This window comes from Siphateles boraxobius, unplaced genomic scaffold (genome assembly GCF_051911475.1).
Source record: "Siphateles boraxobius isolate OS27281-9 unplaced genomic scaffold, OSU_SipBor_1 126, whole genome shotgun sequence".
NCBI classification, from domain to species: domain Eukaryota; kingdom Metazoa; phylum Chordata; class Actinopteri; order Cypriniformes; family Leuciscidae; genus Siphateles; species Siphateles boraxobius.
In genome coordinates, this window is record NW_027508729.1 from 870,001 (window position 1) to 890,000 (window position 20,000).

The following is a 20,000-nucleotide window of genomic DNA, read 5'->3' on the forward strand; positions in this document are numbered from 1 at the left end:
TAACTGAGCGCATTATTCATAACAGAGCGCATGATTCATAAGAGAGCGCATTATTCATAACTGAGCTGATGATTCATAACAGAGCACATGATTCATAACTGAGCACATGATTCATAACTGAGCTGATGATTCATAACTGAGCTGATGATTCATAACTGAGCTGATGATTCATATAACTGAGCGCATGATTCATAACAGAGCCCATGATTCATAGCAGAGCGCATGATTCATAACTGAGCTGATCATTCATAACTGAGCGCATTATTCATAACTGAGCTGATGATTCATAACTGAGCGCATGATTCATAACTGAGCTCATGATTCATAACAGAGCGCATGATTCATAACTGAGCGCATGATTCATAACTGAGCTGATGATTCATAACAGAGCGCATGATTCATAACAGAGCGCATGATTCATAACAGAGCGCATGATTCATAACTGAGCTGATGATTCATAACAGAGCGCATGATTCATAACAGAGCGCATGATTCATAACTGAGCGCATGATTCATAACAGAGCGCATGATTCATAACTGAGCGCATGATTCATAACTGAGTGCATGTTTCATAACTGAGCTGATGATTCATAACTGAGCGCATGATTCATAACTGAGCTGATGATTCATAACTGAGCTGATGATTCATAACTGAGCACATGATTCGTAACTGAGCTGATGATTCATAACTGAGCTCATGATTCATAACTGAGCTGATGATTCATAGCTGAGCGCATGATTCATAACAGAGCGCCTGATTCATACCTGAGCTGATGATTCATAACAGAGTGCATGATTCATAACAGAGCGCATGATTCATAACTGAGCTCATGATTCATAACAGAGCGCATGATTCATAACTGAGCTCATGATTCATAACAGAGCGCATGATTCATGACTGACCTGATGATTCATAACTGAGCTGATGATTCATAACAGAGCGCATGATTCATAACTGAGCTCATGATTAATAACTGAGCTCATGATATATAACAGAGCGCATGATTCATAACTGAGCTCATGATTCATAACAGAGCGCATGATTCATGACTGAGCTGATGATTCATAACTGAGCTGATGATTCATAACAGAGCGCATGATTCATAACTGAGCTCATGATTCATAACAGAGCGCATGATTCATGTCAGAGAGCATGATTCATAACAGAGCGCATGATTCATAACTGAGCTGATGATTCATAACAGAGTGCATGATTCATAACAGAGCGCATGATTCATAACTGAGCTCATGATTCATAACTGAGCGCATGATTCATAACTGAGCGCATCATTCATAACAGAGCGCATGATTCATAACTGAGCGCATGATTCATAACTGAGCTGATGATTCATAACTGAGCGCATGATTCATAACTGAGCTGATGATTCATAACTGAGATGATGATTCATAACTGAGCGCATGATTCATAACTGAACTGATGATTCCTAACTGAGCTGATGATTCATAACTGAGCTGATGATTCATAACTGAGCGCATGATTCATAACTGAGCTGATGATTGATAACTGAGCTGATGATTCATAACTGAGCTGATGATTTATAACTGAGCGCATGATTCCTAACTGAGCTGATGATTCATAACTGAGCGCATGATTCATAATTGAGCTGATGATTCATAACTGAGCTGATGATTCATAACTGAGCTGATGATTCATAACTGAGCGCTTGATTCATAACTGAGCGCATGATTCATAACTGAGATGATGATTCATAACTGAGCTGATGATTCATAACTGAGCTGATGATTCATAACTGAGCTGATGATTCATAACTGAGCGCATGATTCATAACTGAGCTGATGATTGATAACTGAGCTGATGATTCATAACTGAGCTGATGATTTATAACTGAGCTGATGATTCCTAACTGAGCTGATGATTCCTAACTGAGCGCATGATTCATAACTGAGCTGATGATTCATAACTGAGCTGATGATTCATAACTGAGCTGATGATTCATAACTGAGCTGATGATTTATAACTGAGCGCATGATTCATAACTGAGCTGATGATTCATAACTGAGCGCATGATTCATAACTGAGCTGATGATTCATAACTGAGCGCATGATTCATAACTGAGCTGATGATTCATAACTGAGCGCATGATTCATAACTGAGCGCATGATTCATAACTGAGCGCATGATTCATAACTGAGCTGATGATTCATAACAGAGCGCATGATTCATAACTGAGCTGATGATTCATAACTGAGAGCATGATTCATAACTGAGCTGATGATTCATAACTGAGCGCATTATTCATAACTGAGCTGATGATTCATAACAGAGCGCATGATTCATAACTGAGCTGATCATTCATAACTGAGCGCATTATTCATAACTGAGCTGATGATTCATAACTGAGCGCATGATTCATAACTGAGCTGATGATTCATAACTGAGCGCATGATTCATAACTGAGCTGATGATTCATAACTGAGCTGATGATTCATAACTGAGCGCATGATTCATAACTGAGCACATGATTCATAACTGAGCTGATGATTCATAACTGAGCGCATGATTCATAACTGAGCTGATGATTCATAACTGAGCGCATGATTCATAACTGAGCACATGATTCATAACTGAGCTGATGATTCATAACTGAGCGCATGATTTATAACTGAGCGCATGATTCATAACAGAGCGCATGATTCATAACTGAGCTGATGATTCATAACTGAGAGCATGATTCCTAACTGAGCGCATGATTCATAACTGAGCACATGATTCATAACTGAGCGCATGATTCATAACAGAGCGCATGATTCATAACTGAGCGCATGATTCATAACAGAGCGCATGATTCATAACTGAGTGCATGATTCATAACTGAGCTGATGATTCATAACTGAGAGCATGATTCATAACTGAGCTGATGATTCATAACTGAGCTGAAGATTCATAACTGAGCGCATGATTCATAACTGAGCTGATGATTCATAACTGAGCTCATGATTCATAACTGAGCTGATGATTCATAGCTGAGCGCATGATTCATAACAGAGCGCCTGATTCATAACTGAGCTGATGATTCATAACAGAGTGCATGATTCATAACAGAGCGCATGATTCATAACTGAGCTCATGATTCATAACAGAGCGCATGATTCATAACTGAGCTGATGATTCATAACAGAGCGCATGATTCATAACTGAGCTCATGATTAATAACAGAGCGCATGATTCATGTCAGAGCGCATGATTCATAACAGGGCGCATGATTCATAACTGAGCTGATGATTCATAACAGAGTGCATGATTCATAACAGAGCGCATGATTCATAACTGAGCTCATGATTCATAACTGAGCGCATCATTCATAACTGAGCGCATCATTAATAACAGAGCGCATGATTCATAACAGAGCGCATGATTCATAACTGAGCGCATGATTCATAACTGAGATGATGATTCATAACTGAGCGCATGATTCATAACTGAGCTGATGATTCATAACTGAGCTGATGATTCATAACTGAGCGCATGATTCATAACTGAGCTGATGATTGATAACTGAGCTGATGATTCATAACTGAGCTGATGATTTATAGCTGAGCGCATGATTCCTAACTGAGCTGATGATTCATAACTGAGCGCATGATTCATAACTGAGCTGATGATTCATAACTGAGCTGATGATTCATAACTGAGCTGATGATTCATAACTGAGCGCATGATTCATAACTGAGCTGATGATTCATAACTGAGCGCATGATTCATAACAGAGCGCATGATTCATAAGAGAGCGCATTATTCATAACTGAGTTAATGATTCATGACTGAGCTGATGATTCATAACTGAGCACATGATTCATAACTGAGAGCATGATTCATAACTGAGCGCATGATTCATAACTGAGCGCATGATTCATAACTGAGCGCATGATTCATAACTGAGCGCATGATTCATAACTGAGCGCATGATTCATAACTGAGCTGATGATTCATAACAGAGCGCATGATTCATAACTGAGCTGATGATTCACAACTGAGAGCATGATTCATAACTGAGCTGATGATTCATAACTGAGCGCATTATTCATAACTGAGCTGATGATTCATAACAGAGCGCATGATTCATAACTGAGCTGATCATTCATAACTGAGCGCATTATTCATAACTGAGCTGATGATTCATAACTGAGCGCATGATTCATAACTGAGCGCATGATTCATAACTGAGCTGATGATTCATAACTGAGCGCATGATTCATAACTGAGCTGATGATTCATAACTGAGCTGATGATTCATAACTGAGCGCATGATTCATAACTGAGCACATGATTCATAACTGAGCTGATGATTCATAACTGAGCGCATGATTCATAACTGAGCTGATGATTCATAACTGAGCGCATGATTCATAACTGAGCACATGATTCATAACTGAGCTGATGATTCATAACTGAGCGCATGATTCATAACTGAGCTGATGATTCATAACAGAGCGCATGATTCATAACTGAGCTGATGATTCATAACTGAGCTGATGATTCATAACTAAGAGCATGATTCATATCTGAGCGCATGATTCATAACTGAGCGCATGATTCATAACTGAGCGCATGATTCATAACTGAGCTGATGATTCATAACAGAGCGCATGATTCATAACTGAGCTGATGATTCATAACTGAGAGCATGATTCATAACTGAGCTGATGATTCATAACTGAGCGCATGATTCATAACTGAGCACATGATTCATAACTGAGCTGATGATTCATAACTGAGCTGATGATTCATAACTGAGCGCATGATTCATAACTGAGCACATGATTCATAACTGAGCTGATGATTCATAACTGAGCGCATGATTCATAACTGAGCTGATGATTCATAACAGAGCGCATGATTCATAACTGAGCTGATGATTCATAACTGAGAGCATGATTCATAACTGAGCGCATGATTCATAACTGAGCGCATGATTCATAACTGAGCGCATGAGCGCATGATTCATAACTGAGCGCATGATTCATAACTGAGCTGATGATTCATAACAGAGCGCATGATTCATAACTGAGCTGATGATTCATAACTGAGAGCATGATTCATAACTGAGCTGATGATTCATAACTGAGCGCATGATTCATAACTGAGCTGATGATTCATAACAGAGCGCATGATTCATAACTGAGCTGATCATTCTTAACTGAGCGCATTATTCATAACTGAGCGCATGATTCATAACTGAGCGCATGATTCATAACTGAGCTGATGATTCATAACTGAGCTGATGATTCATAACTGAGCGCATGATTCATAACTGAGCTGATGATTCATAACTGAGCTGATGATTCATAACTGAGCGCATGATTCATAACTGAGCACATGATTCATAACTGAGCTGATGATTCATAACTGAGCGCATGATTCATAACTGAGCTGATGATTCATAACTGAGCGCATGATTCATAACTGAGCATATGATTCATAACTGAGCTGATGATTCATAACTGAGCGCATGATTCATAACTGAGCTGATGATTCATAACAGAGCGCATGATTCATAACTGAGCTGATGATTCATAACTGAGAGCATGATTCATAACTGAGCGCATGATTCATAACTGAGCGCATGATTCATAACTGAGCGCATGATTCATAACTGAGCTGATGATTCATAACAGAGCGCATGATTCATAACTGAGCTGATGATTCATAACTGAGAGCATGATTCATAACTGAGCTGATGATTCATAACTGAGCGCATGATTCATAACTGAGCTGATGATTCATAACAGAGCGCATGATTCATAACTGAGCTGATGATTCATAACTGAGCGCATGATTCATAACTGAGCACATGATTCATAACTGAGCTGATGATTCATAACTGAGCGCATGATTCATAACTGAGCTGATGATTCATAACAGAGCGCATGATTCATAACTGAGCTGATGATTCATAACTGAGAGCATGATTCATAACTGAGCGCATGATTCATAACTGAGCGCATGATTCATAACTGAGCGCATGATTCATAACTGAGCGCATGATTCATAACTGAGCTGATGATTCATAACAGAGCGCATGATTCATAACTGAGCTGATGATTCATAACTGAGCACATGATTCATAACTGAGCTGATGATTCATAACTGAGCGCATGATTCATAACTGAGCTGATGATTCATAACAGAGCGCATGATTCATAACTGAGCTGATCATTCTTAACTGAGCGCATTATTCATAACTGAGCTGATGATTCATAACTGAGCTGATGATTCATAACTGAGCGCATGATTCATAACTGAGCTGATGATTCATAACAGAGCGCATGATTCATAACTGAGCTGATCATTCTTAACTGAGCGCATGATTCATAACTGAGCGCATGATTCATAACTGAGCTGATGATTCATAACTGAGCGCATGATTCATAACTGAGCTGATGATTCATAACTGAGCTGATGATTCATAACTGAGCGTATGATTCATAACTGAGCACATGATTCATAACTGAGCTGATGATTCATAACTGAGCGCATGATTCATAACTGAGCTGATGATTCATAACTGAGCGCATGATTCATAACTGAGCACATGATTCATAACTGAGCGCATGATTCATAACTGAGCTGATGATTCATAACAGAGCGCATGATTCATAACTGAGCTGATGATTCATAACTGAGAGCATGATTCATAACTGAGCGCATGATTCATAACTGAGCGCATGATTCATAACTGAGCGCATGATTCATAACTGAACGCATGATTCATAACTGAGCTGATGATTCATAACAGAGCGCATGATTCATAACAGAGCTGATGATTCATAACTGAGAGCATGATTCATAACTGAGCTGATGATTCATAACTGAGCGCATGATTCATAACTGAGGTGATGATTCATAACAGAGCGCATGATTCATAACTGAGCTGATGATTCAGAACAGAGCGCATGATTCATAACTGAGCTGATGATTCATAACTGAGCGCATGATTCATAACTGAGCTGATGATTCATAACAGAGCGCATGATTCATAACTGAGCTGATGATTCAGAACTGAGAGCATGATTCATAACTGAGCTGATGATTCATAACAGAGCGCATGATTCATAACTGAGCTGATGATTCATAACAGAGCGCATGATTCATAACTGAGCTGATGATTCATAACTGAGCTGATGATTCATAACAGAGCGCATGATTCATAACTGAGCTGATGATTCATAACAGAGCGCATGATTCATAACTGAGCTGATGATTCATAACAGAGCGCATGATTCATAACTGAGCTGATGATTCATAACTGAGCGCATGATTCATAACTGAGCGCATGATTCATAACTGAGAGCATGATTCATAACAGAGCGCATGATTCATAACTGAGCTGATGATTCATAACTGAGCGCATGATTCATAACTGAGCGCATGATTCAGAGCGGCAAAGTAATCAAAAAAGTTTAAATCTATAAAATATTTTTGTAACTTTTCCCCCCTAAAATAGTATAAATTTATTAGTATAATTAAAATAAAAAACTGCACACAAATACCACATGATGAGAAATGTGATTTTTTTTAAACATTCTTATAAAAAAATGCTAGTAATTGTAACTGTTTAAAATAAAAAGGGTAAAAAAAATATTAAGAGTCAAAGTCAAGGGCAAAACAGAGATTCTGGCAAATGTATCATTTTATCAAACCATAATTATTTCAATAATTATTTTGTTTTACTTAAAATTGACAGCAGTGTAAAAAAAACTACATTCTACACATAAATACCACATGAAGTGAAAAATGATTTTTAAACACTTTTATCAAAAAGTGCTAGGTAAAATGTAACTGTTTAAAATAGTTTTGAAAAATTTTGTAAACAAAAATTAAGAAAAGTAATTGAAATTCTGTCAAAACTAGTTTTCAAAATGATTAATTACACTTTATTTTAAGGTGATGAGGTAACTAAACCAAACCCTAACCATAACTCTATATATTAATATTTCTCAGTATTTATTTGAGCAAGTGCAATGTAACTATGTCGCCTTAAAATAAAGGGTTACACTTTATTTGAGGGTGTCATTGTTATAATGTAATTATATTTAAGTACTGAGTAATATTATTAAACTACATGTACTCACTATAGGGTTATGGTTTAGTTGAGGGTTAATTGCATGTAATTATGCATAATTTACTGTTATTACTATGTTACATATGTAACAAGGACACTGTAAAATAAAGTGTTACTGTTATTTTAATTGATCCTTTAAATCTAGATCTTTAAAATTTTTAATTATTTTGGATCGGCTGTTCCAATTTTTATAGATTTTAATTTTTATAAACATATTAAGAAAAGAGTAATAGAAATTCTGGCGAATGTAAGTAACTATAATTAATTATAATTATATAATTAATGTATAATTAACTATAATTATTTTTAAACATTTAATTTCTTTTAACTTAAAATAGACACCAGTATAAAAAAATATAAAAGTGCACATAAAGCCATACCACATACCACAAATTATTTTTAAACACTTATCAAAAAGTGCTAATTAAAATTTTACGTTTTAATTTTTATATATATATATATATATATATACCAAAAAACTTTTAAAGCACTACAAAGCACTTTTTGATAAGTGTTTATAAAATATATATATATATATATCAATTTAGTAAAAAAAAATATTAAGAAAAGTCATTGAAATTGTCAAATTTATCATTTTAACTCTTAAAAATGAAGACAAATTAAATACTTAATGAGACAAATTATTTTGATTGAACCTTTAAATCTAGAATGGTTTTTCAATCATTTTTGTATGGGCTGTTGCGTACGTGTTCGGAGATGACGGCGTTGCTATGGAGACCGAGTCGGCGTGGATCCTGGGGTACGTCGGCGGGGTCAGGGTAAATTAGGACGCCCACATGCCCCGCCTCCTGTGCAAGCCACACCTTCTCAGCGAAGCTCACGGCTCCGCCCACTCGCGCCACAGCGATGGAGCCGTTGAGGGAAACGCCCAACGCTCGCAGATCCTCGAAGTCCTGCCGACGCCCGTAGTTCACGTACACCACGCCTCCCTGCAACACACACACATCAACACTAACATTTCATCATTTAATATTATTTTCAGTATTATAGACCCCTTTTCAGTTAAAGCTACAATATGTAACTTTTTTAGCCTCCAGGGCTCGCTAACCTTTTACAATAACAAAGGTGAAGGTTGATGACGCATAATTTTATATATATATATATATGAGTGAATACATTGATGTTCTTAACATGACTGTGGTGTGAAGCGGGCGCGATTGCTAATGAGAGACAGATACTAGCGCTACACGCTAGTCCTTCGGATATAAAGCAATGAGGACTTTTCATTCTACCGAACTAACGTTACCCGCAAGTGCTGAGTTATTACTCACACACGTCAGTTTATTAGACGAATGAAGCTTGTGAGGAAACGCAGCGCTGTTTCTCTTGGTCTACACACTATCACACTAAACTGAATCTGAGTGTGTTAAAGTTATAATGTTATTCTATGTGTTCGTTTGTCTGTATGAAACTAGCAGTAAGCTAGATCAACATTAGAATAACATACTGATCATATTCTTACATTTCATCATGTTGAACTACATAACATGGAGTAGTTTTATGTACATTTGCTCACTGTCTAATAAAGCTCATGCATGAGCGGCGTCGTTGTCGAGTGGAAGTTAGCCGCGGACGCTAGCTCTCGGCATCTCGAAAACGCCATGCTGATATTGATCCTCGTTTTAGTTCTGCTTTTGTCTCAAAGTCTGCTTGCCATGATCCATAATGTTTGAACGAAACAACAACAGCGTGAGCGCGCCGCTAGACGTAACACAGCTCTCCAGGTCTGTCGCCATGGTTACTACGGCAGTACGAGCGGAAACCAGGGATAACGCGGATATTACGTCATTGACAGACAACAGGACGACATTTAAAGCTCTTTATGTTCCAGAATGCTTTTCTTACTCAGTATTTTTGTCTTGTTTCCAGTCCAAATATCAAAAAATTCTAGATAAAATAGAGTAAAATGACATAAAATATTATGTCCTGTTTTCCGGGGGAATTAATCAAAATTATGTGAATTGATGTTTTAACGCAACTTAAAAATTATCTGACAATGGCGTAAGAAAAATATTCAAACAGAAACAACATCATTTTTCTTTCCCCATTGGAAGATAATTTTGCTTTTTTTAAGCATCAACTTTTTTTTAAGCATTAATTTTTATTAATTCCCCCGGAAAAAACAGGACATAATATCTTATATCATTTCACTCATCTAGTAACTGCATCTCGATGTAAGAATTTTTTGATATTTGAACTGGAAACAATACAAAAATACTAAGGAAAGCATTTTTTGCAGTTTTGCCGCCAGCGAACGCTGTGACGTAATTGTGACGTCGGCGCAAAAAGGGTCTATTATTAGTTTTTATTAATATTCATAATCAGTTGTATTATTTGTATTATAATTTTAATGTGCGGAAATTTCGGACTCAGTGTGCAATGATCTTTAGAGACATGAAATGTGTGTGTAGTGCATGAAGCTTCCACTGAAGCATAGAAATGGGATTTACATCCCGTGTTAATAGAAACCATGTGTTTCTTTGGTAATGTAGTTTTTTTGGTCAGTAACATATAAAACCGAACCTGTTTGTCCAGAGGAACAGAAATGCTGGAATGAAGACCTTTGTTTGTCTATTGTCACTCTCTCCCATGTCTTCATATTATGATTAAAATAAATAAGAGATCGCTTGGCAAAATAACTGGTTTCTGGTCCCGTGAATTAAACAACAACAGAGGAAAAGCATCATTTCTAAATCTACACACATATACAGTCAAACTGAAAATTATTCAGACTCCAGATATAATTTTTGATATTTTTTCACTAGTGTGTGCAGGACACTATAGTTCATTTCTGTAAGTGAGGAGAGCAAAATAAAGTAAACTGTGACATATTATACCCAAATATTCTTCACACAGCGGCTACCAGTAACATTTATCCAAATTTGGGACCAAATATGATTAAGACACTTTGAGCTGATCATGTTTTGCTGAAGTGTTTTTTCTTTAATAACTAATGCACCTTTTTACACCACAGACTGAACAACATGAAGCATTGCTTGGTAACTGGTTGAGCTAAACTGGTATTATCTAATTGTGTAGTTAAATTTAACAGCTGACAGATATTCAACATAATTCATGTGTGAGAGTCTAACAGAAGGACGGACAAAACCAGTCAAATATCAACTGATTTAATAACTCATATTTTATTACCATTTTCCAAACTATAGCGAATAAACTGATAATGTGAGAAATGTTGAAGGTGTCTGAATATATTCTGGTTTGACTGTATATGGGAACACGCGTATGCTAAGCAGGTTTATGAGCGGCGGTGGTCGTCATGGTTACCGTGGCCGTTCCCGTGGCGCTGTAGGCGCAGTATCCATCGCTGTCTAACAGAATCTCTTCAAGCTCCGCCCCCTCAGAATCGACCAACCAGAGAGTGTTCTGCTGCGTCCTATCGGAGCAGAGCAGACGTATGATCCGTTAGTGCCCGCCCACTTTTTTTACCGGCGTAGTATTTTTTCCACTCATTTTACCAACAGGGATTTAAAAAAAAGTATTCATTAAAGCATTTTAAGCCATGAACCAAACCAAGCAGCTACGAGGAGAATCACATGACCTTATAGCTTTATGTATGCATATAGAGAGTCAATTTACCTATCAGCAAGCCCCTCCCCTTGAACAGAGGAGCCAATGGGAGTTGAGTATCAGTTTCACGGAACTCTGACATCTTTAGGTTTCAAAGCCATAGTGTATGGTTTATAAATCTTAAATGGCTTGGCTCCTTCAGTATTATGTGATTTCGTTTTGAAGAAATATATAAAAAAACGTTGTTTGTGGTTCGACTGGTCGAGTTTGTTCTCCAAAGATGGCTCCTGCTTGTATACGCGAAGTGTTCTGTCTTTATAAAGTATCTTCTTATTAAACTGTCTGTACACTTACACAGTTCTCAATGCTTCAGTTTGCAGGTAGAGACCCACCCTCATTATGCTAGCGTGTTAGTGTGGGGCTAGTTTGAGTCTTGAACTAGCAATTTTTAATTTTACTTATTCTATGCCCCATACAGTTGCGTTATATGCTAATCTGTGGTTAAACTACACGTTAAAACTGGGTACATTCGATTATCATGAAAACGCATCCCAGAGAACGGTGGACTCGACCCATGTGTTATTTACCCCTAGGTTCATTTTTGGCCAGAATTGCCCTTTAATAACTTTTTTACAGCAAAAATGAAACATCACTGAACTTACTTAAGCTGAACTGTTTCTTCTGGAAACAAACTTTGTAAAAAAAATTACAAAAATTGTAAAAAGCGCTTTATAAATAAATGTGACTTGACTTGGAGCTTAAGAGCTCTTTTGCTCGCAGATACTCTCTGACTGGTGGATTTTTCTGTAGAGCATTGTGGGTAATGACCATGAATGGACAGATGGAGTGTGACCTGGAGGGAAACTGCAGTGTGGCGTAGTGCGAGTCGGTCCAGGTGTGATCCATGTCGAGGTTCTGCAGGTTCTGCAGGATCTCCCGGGCCAAAGCGTTCCCTTCTGAAGATCCCGGAGGATGAGACGCCCGGCTCACGCGCCTGAAACACACCAACACAACACGGGTCAGAGGTCACGCCCCTGAAACACACCAACACAACACAGGTCAGAGGTCACGTGTCTGAAAGACACCAACACAACACAGGTCAGAGGTCACGCCCCTGAAACACACCAACACAGCCTGAAACACACCAAAACAACACAGGTCAGAGGTCACGCGCCTGAAACACACCAACACAACCCAGGTCAGAGGTCACGCCCCTGAAACACACCAACACAACACAGGTCAGAGGTCACGCCTCTGAAACACACCAACACAACACAGGTCAGAGGTCACGCCCCTGAAACACACCAACACAACACAGGTCAGAGGTCACGCCCCTGAAACACACCAAAACAACACAGGTCAGAGGTCACGTGTCTGAAAGACACCAACACAACACAGGTCAGAGGTCACGCCCCTGAAACACACCAACACAGCCTGAAACACACCAACACAACACAGGTCAGAGGTCACGCGCCTGAAACACACCAACACAACACAGGTCAGAGGTCACGCCCCTGAAACACACCAACACAACACAGGTCAGAGGTCACGCCTCTGAAACACACCAACACAACACAGGTCAGAGGTCACGCCCCTGAAACACACCAACACAACACAGGTCAGAGGTCACTAGGGCTGGGTATTGACACAAATTTCACAATTCGATTCGATTTCGATTCAATATTGATTATTTTGGATATCAGCTACAATACATGTCAAATTTTCTCAAGGAAAACAAATCTCTTAACCAACGCTGTAAACTATGGGAGTCAGTTGTATCATTTAAATTGTTTCATTGGCCTACTATAGCCTAATATTAAAGGTAAAGATTTACTGATTTGTATACAAACAATTACACTTTTATTTATTTTTCTAATAATAAAGTTATATGAAATTTAAATATTTAAATGGTGGCTGTCATAAAAACTTGCCAGATTTATTCAAACATGCATTAAATATTGAAAAACATAAAATAATTATAAAATAACATAAAATGCATATGTAATATGGTGCATATATTTAGCAAAATGCTCCTCTCTAGCGTTAATTTTTCTAGCTGACTAACGAGTTCATGGTCACTGGATATGGTTTTTCTGAGGTAAATGTGACGTTACATGACATTGTTTACAAGCTGTTTCACTGACGTCTTTCCTCGGTTGAAACACTGATTGAGCGATTCCATGTGACAACAAGGATTTCGATAAGTTATACTCTATCTTTTAACACACTTTCAGATGCTCATTCATGTTTATTTCACGCTGTAACTGGTAATATTAAGGCGGAAGAGAAGATCATGTGTGCTCGGCGCTGCTGCTTCTCTTGAGCTGCGCCAGAGCGATCTCACGCCACAGCGACAAAACGGTATTTATGTTTTTGAATTTCGTAAGAAAATTGACGTAATTTGAAATCTGAGACTTTGTTTCATATCAATAGTAACAAAGCACAAAGATTATTGCGTTTATTGGATGGGATGCGCGCTACAATGTTCCATTCATTCATCAACTGAAAACAGGATGACTAATCGATTCTTGGGATTTAAGAATCGATATCGGTTCGTAAAAATGAGAATCGATTAAAATCGAGAAATCGATATTTTTTACCCAGCCCTAGAGGTCACGCCTCTGAAACACACCAACACAACACAGGTCAGAGGTCACGCGCCTGAAACACACCAACACAACACAGGTCAGAGGTCACGCGCCTGAAACACACCAACACAACACAGGTCAGAGGTCACGCCCCTGAAACACACCAACACAACACAGGTCAGAGGTCACGCCCCTGAAACACACCAACACAACACAGGTCAGAGGTCACGCCTCTGAAACACACCAACACAACACAGGTCAGAGGTCACGCGCCTGAAACACACCAACACAACACAGGTCAGAGGTCACGCCCCTGAAACACACCAACACAACACAGGTCAGAGGTCACGCCTCTGAAACACACCAACACAACACAGGTCAGAGGTCACGCCCCTGAAACACACCAACACAACACAGGTCAGAGGTCACGCGCCTGAAACACAAACACACACACACACACACACAACACAGGTCAGAGGTCACGGCTCTGAAACACACCAACACAACACAGGTCAGAGGTCACGCCCCTGAAACACACCAACACAACACAGGTCAGAGGTCACGGCTCTGAAACACACCAACACAACAAAGGTCAGAGGTCACGCCTCTGAAACACACCAACACAACACAGGTCAGAGGTCACGCCTCTGAAACACACCAACCCAACACAGGTCAGAGGTCACGGCTCTGAAACACAACAACACAACAAAGGTCAGAGGTCACGCCTCTGAAACACACCAACACAACACAGGTCAGAGGTCACGCCTCTGAAACACACCAACACAACATAGGTCAGAGGTCACGCCCCTGAAACACACCAACACAACACAGGTCAGAGGTCACGCCTCTGAAACACACCAACACAACACAGGTCAGAGGTCACGCCTCTGAAACACACCAACACAACACAGGTCAGAGGTCACGCCTCTGAAACACACCAACACAACATAGGTCAGAGGTCACGCCCCTGAAACACACCAACACAACACAGGTCAGAGGTCACGCCCCTGAAACACACCAACACAACACAGGTCAGAGGTCACGCGCCTGAAACACACCAACACAACACAGGTCAGAGGTCACGCCCCTGAAACACACCAACACAACACAGGTCAGAGGTCACGCCCCTGAAACACACCAACACAACACAGGTCAGAGGTCACGCCTCTGAAACACACCAACACAACACAGGTCAGAGGTCACGCCTCTGAAACACACCAACACAACACAGGTCAGAGGTCACGCCTCTGAAACACACCAACACAACACAGGTCAGAAGTCACGCCCCTGAAACACACCAACACAACATAAATCAGAGGTCACGCCTCTGAAACACACCAACACAACACAGGTCAGAGGTCACGCCCCTGAAACACACCAACACAACACAGGTCAGAGGTCACGCCTCTGAAACACACCAACACAACATAGGTCAGAGGTCACGCCCCTGAAACACACCAACACAACACAGGTCAGAGGTCACGCCCCTGAAACACACCAACACAACACAGGTCAGAGGTCACGCCTCTGAAACACACCAACACAACACAGGTCAGAGGTCACGCCTCTGAAACACACCAACACAACACAGGTCAGAGGTCACGCCTCTGAAACACACCAACACAACACAGGTCAGAGGTCACGCCTCTGAAACACACAAACACAACACAGGTCAGAGGTCACGCCTCTGAAACACACCAACACAACACAGGTCAGAGGTCACGCCTCTGAAACACACCAACACAACACAGGTCAGGGGTCACGCCTCTGAAACACACCAACACAACACAGGTCAGAGGTCACGCCCCTGAAACACACCAACACAACATAAATCAGAGGTCACGCCCCCTGAAAGACACCAACACAACACAGCTCAGAGGTCACGCCTCTGAAACACACCAACACAACACAGGTCAGAAGTCACGCCTCTGAAACACACCAACACAACACAGGTCAGAGGTCACGCCTCTGAAACACACCAACACAACACAGGTCAGAGGTCACGCCTCTGAAACACACCAACACAACACAGGTCAGAGGTCACGCCCCTGAAACACACCAACACAACATAAATCAGAGGTCACGCCCCCTGAAAGACACCAACACAACACAGCTCAGAGGTCACGCCTCTGAAACACACCAACACAACACAGGTCAGAAGTCACGCCTCTGAAACACACCAACACAACACAGGTCAGAGGTCACGCCTCTGAAACACACCAACACAACACAGGTCAGAGGTCACGCCTCTGAAACACACCAACACAACACAGGTCAGAGGTCACGCCCCTGAAACACACCAACACAACATAAATCAGAGGTCACGCCCCCTGAAAGACACCAACACAACACAGCTCAGAGGTCACGCCTCTGAAACACACCAACACAACACAGGTCAGAAGTCACGCCCCTGAAACACACCAACACAACATAAATCAGAGGTCACGCCCCCTGAAAGACACCAACACAACACAGCTCAGAGGTCACGCCTCTGAAACACACCAACACAACACAGGTCAGAAGTCACGCCTCTGAAACACACCAACACAACATAAATCAGAGGTCACGCCCCCTGAAAGACACCAACACAACACAGCTCAGAGGTCACGCCTCTGAAACACACCAACACAACATAGGTCAGAGGTCACGCCTCTGAAACACACCAACACAACACAGGTCAGAGGTCACGCCCCTGAAACACACCAACACAACACAGGTCAGAGGTCACGCCCCTGAAACACACCAACACAACACAGGTCAGAGGTCACGCCCCTGAAACACACCAACACAACACAGGTCAGAGGTCACGCCCCTGAAACACACCAACACAACACAGGTCAGAGGTCACGCCCCTGAAACACACCAACACAACACAGGTCAGAGGTTACGCCCCTGAAACACACCAACACAACACAGGTCAGAGGTCACGTCTCTGAAACACACCAACACAACACAGGTCAGAGGTCACGCCTCTGAAACACACCAACACAACACAGGTCAGAGGTCACGCCCCTGAAACACACCAACACAACATAGGTCAGAGGTCAATCGCCTGAAAGACACCAACACAACACAGGTCAGAGGTCACACGTCTGAAACACACCGACACAAAACAGGTCAGAGGTCACGAGCCTGAAACACACCAACACGACACAGGTCAGAGGTCACGCCTCTGAAACACACCAACACAACACAGGTCAGAGGTCACGCCCCTGAAACACACCAACACAACATAGGTCAGAGGTCAATCGCCTGAAAGACACCAACACAACACAGGTCAGAGGTCACACGTCTGAAACACACCGACACAAAACAGGTCAGAGGTCACGAGCCTGAAACACACCAACACAACACAGGTCAGAGGTCACGCCTCTGAAACACACCAACACAACACAGGTCAGAGGTCACGCCCCTGAAACACACCAACACAACATAGGTCAGAGGTCAATCGCCTGAAAGACACCAACACAACACAGGTCAGAGGTCACACGTCTGAAACACACCGACACAAAACAGGTCAGAGGTCACGAGCCTGAAACACACCAACACAACACAGGTCAGAGGTCACGCCTCTGAAACACACCAACACAACACAGGTCAGAGGTCACGCCCCTGAAACACACCAACACAACATAGGTCAGAGGTCAATCGCCTGAAACACACCAACACGACACAGGTCAGAGGTCACGCCTCTGAAACACACCAACACGACACAGGTCAGAGGTCACAGGTGAGTTCACATCTACATGTTCACGTGTCTCAGATGCTGGTTAGTGGTCACATGACATGCAGCTAAACTCATTTTTATATGTTTTTGATAGTCATTTGTATAGTTTCTAATTTTAAAATTATTTATTTTTATTTGAAATTTTTAATATTTTATTTTTATTATTTTATTTTAAATCATTTATTTTAATTTGACCTTTTATGCTTTAATTGTAGTGTATTTTCATTCTTTTATTTTAAAATCGTTTATTTTTGGACATTTTTATAATTTAATTTATTACATATTAATTATATACTATAATTTATATGTATTAAATGTTATTATATACATTAATACATTTTTAATTTTGATTTGTTTTGACGTATTTGTTTGACAATTTTAGTTAACATTTTATTGTTATTCTTTTATTTTAAAATTACTTATTTAATTTTCTATTTTTGTTATTTATTTTAGTAAGTGTTTATTTTTTATAGCATTATTTTTTATAGGATTATTTACATTTTCTGTTTTTAGGATTTACATGTTTTTACATTAATTTAATTTAATTTTCCATTTTTAGTAAGTGTTTATTTTATTTTTTTATTTTAAAATCATTTATTTCAATTTTTCTGATTTACTTCTTATATTTATTTTATTTTATGATGGAATTCATTATTAATAAGTTTTATTTTTTAAATCATTTATTTTAATTTCCCAGTGTTATTGTTTATTTTTATTAAGTGTTTATTTTTGCTAGTTTTTGATGCTGCTGACCTGAGAGTGCTCTCGATCCGCTCCTCCCTCAGGTATTTCTTCAGCATGGCTCTGAGTTCGGCCATGTAAAGCACCCCTCCCTCAGGCGAGTGGTCCACTCCCGCTGCGTCGTTCAGAGGAATCAGATCCCCCTCCTCCACACACAGATGGCACATCCCACGGAACGCCACGTATCCCAGCAGGAACGCTGCGGAGGACACCCAACTCTGAGTGAGTGTGTGTGTGTGTGTAAGTGAGTGTGTGTTGTGTGCAGCGTCGGGGAAAGTTACTTTTAAAAGTAATGAATTACAATATTGCGTTACTACTAAAAAAGCAAATAATTGCGTTACTTAGTTACTTTTTATGAAAAGTGATGCGTTACAATATTGTGTTACTCCAAAAAAATTTAACAAATTGTGTTAATTACTTTATATGAAAATAATGTGTTACTATATTACGTTACTCCCAAAAAAGGGAATGCATGTTCACATTTAGTCTAGAGCTAAAATAACAATCATGTTGGTTCTAAACATGAGGACAGGAGAGCTGTCAGTGAATACATGTGAAAAAGTAACTAGCGTTACTTATTTGGAAAAGTAACTCAGTTATTTTGTTGTAAATTGAAAAAGTAATGGGTTACTTTACTACTTTCTTGAAAAAGTAATCTGATTATGTAACTCAAGTTACTTTTAATGAGTTACCACCAAAACTGGTTGAGTGTGAGTGAGTGTGTGTGTGTGTGTGTGTGTTTGTGTGTGTGTGTGTGTGTGTGTGTGTGTGTGTGTGTTGGTGTGTTGGTGTGTGTGTGTGTGTGTGTGTGTGTGTGTGTGTGTGTGTGTGTGTGTGTGTGTGTGTGTGTGTGTGTGTGTGTGTGAAGACCTGTGCAGAATATCAGCAGGCCGATCAGCGTGAGGTAGATGGCTGCTTTCCTGCGGTCCATCATGGCAGTGATGTCACTGTTCAGCGTGACCTCTGACCCCTCCTCCAGCGGGACCAGCTTCATTTCAATGTGAGGGACCCGTCTCCTGACTCCGCCCCCTTCCTCCACGCCCTCATCAGCTTGAGCTCCGCCCCCTGAGGCCTACGCACACACAAGATTTCAGCCAAACTTATTACCACAAGCATAAATGAAAGGGAAAAAAAAGGACTGAAACTTTGACTAAAAACTAATTCAAAATATTAACAAAAAATACACTGATGAGCCCAAACATTATGAGCGGTCACATGTGAAGGGAATATCGTTGATCACTTCACAATAAGCCCAAATATTAAGGCCTGGGTAAATTAGATGGTAAACA

At 40.2% G+C, this 20,000-nt stretch overlaps 1 protein-coding gene across 4 annotated transcripts in view; it reads right to left on the bottom strand.

The window, feature by feature from the left end:
- Nucleotides 1-20,000, bottom strand: part of tfr2 (transferrin receptor 2) — a 52,592-nt gene that overhangs the window by 27,774 nt on the left and 4,818 nt on the right. For all 4 annotated transcript variants that reach the window (XM_077225148.1, XM_077225149.1, XM_077225150.1 and 1 more), the window contains 5 exons: nucleotides 19,582-19,783; nucleotides 18,724-18,910; nucleotides 12,509-12,649; nucleotides 11,413-11,521; nucleotides 8,814-9,056 (listed from right to left, as the gene is read on the bottom strand). In XM_077225148.1, coding sequence (XP_077081263.1) covers nucleotides 8,814-9,056; nucleotides 11,413-11,521; nucleotides 12,509-12,649; nucleotides 18,724-18,910; nucleotides 19,582-19,783 — 882 coding nt within the window. The remainder of the gene's footprint in view (nucleotides 1-8,813; nucleotides 9,057-11,412; nucleotides 11,522-12,508; nucleotides 12,650-18,723; nucleotides 18,911-19,581; nucleotides 19,784-20,000) is intronic.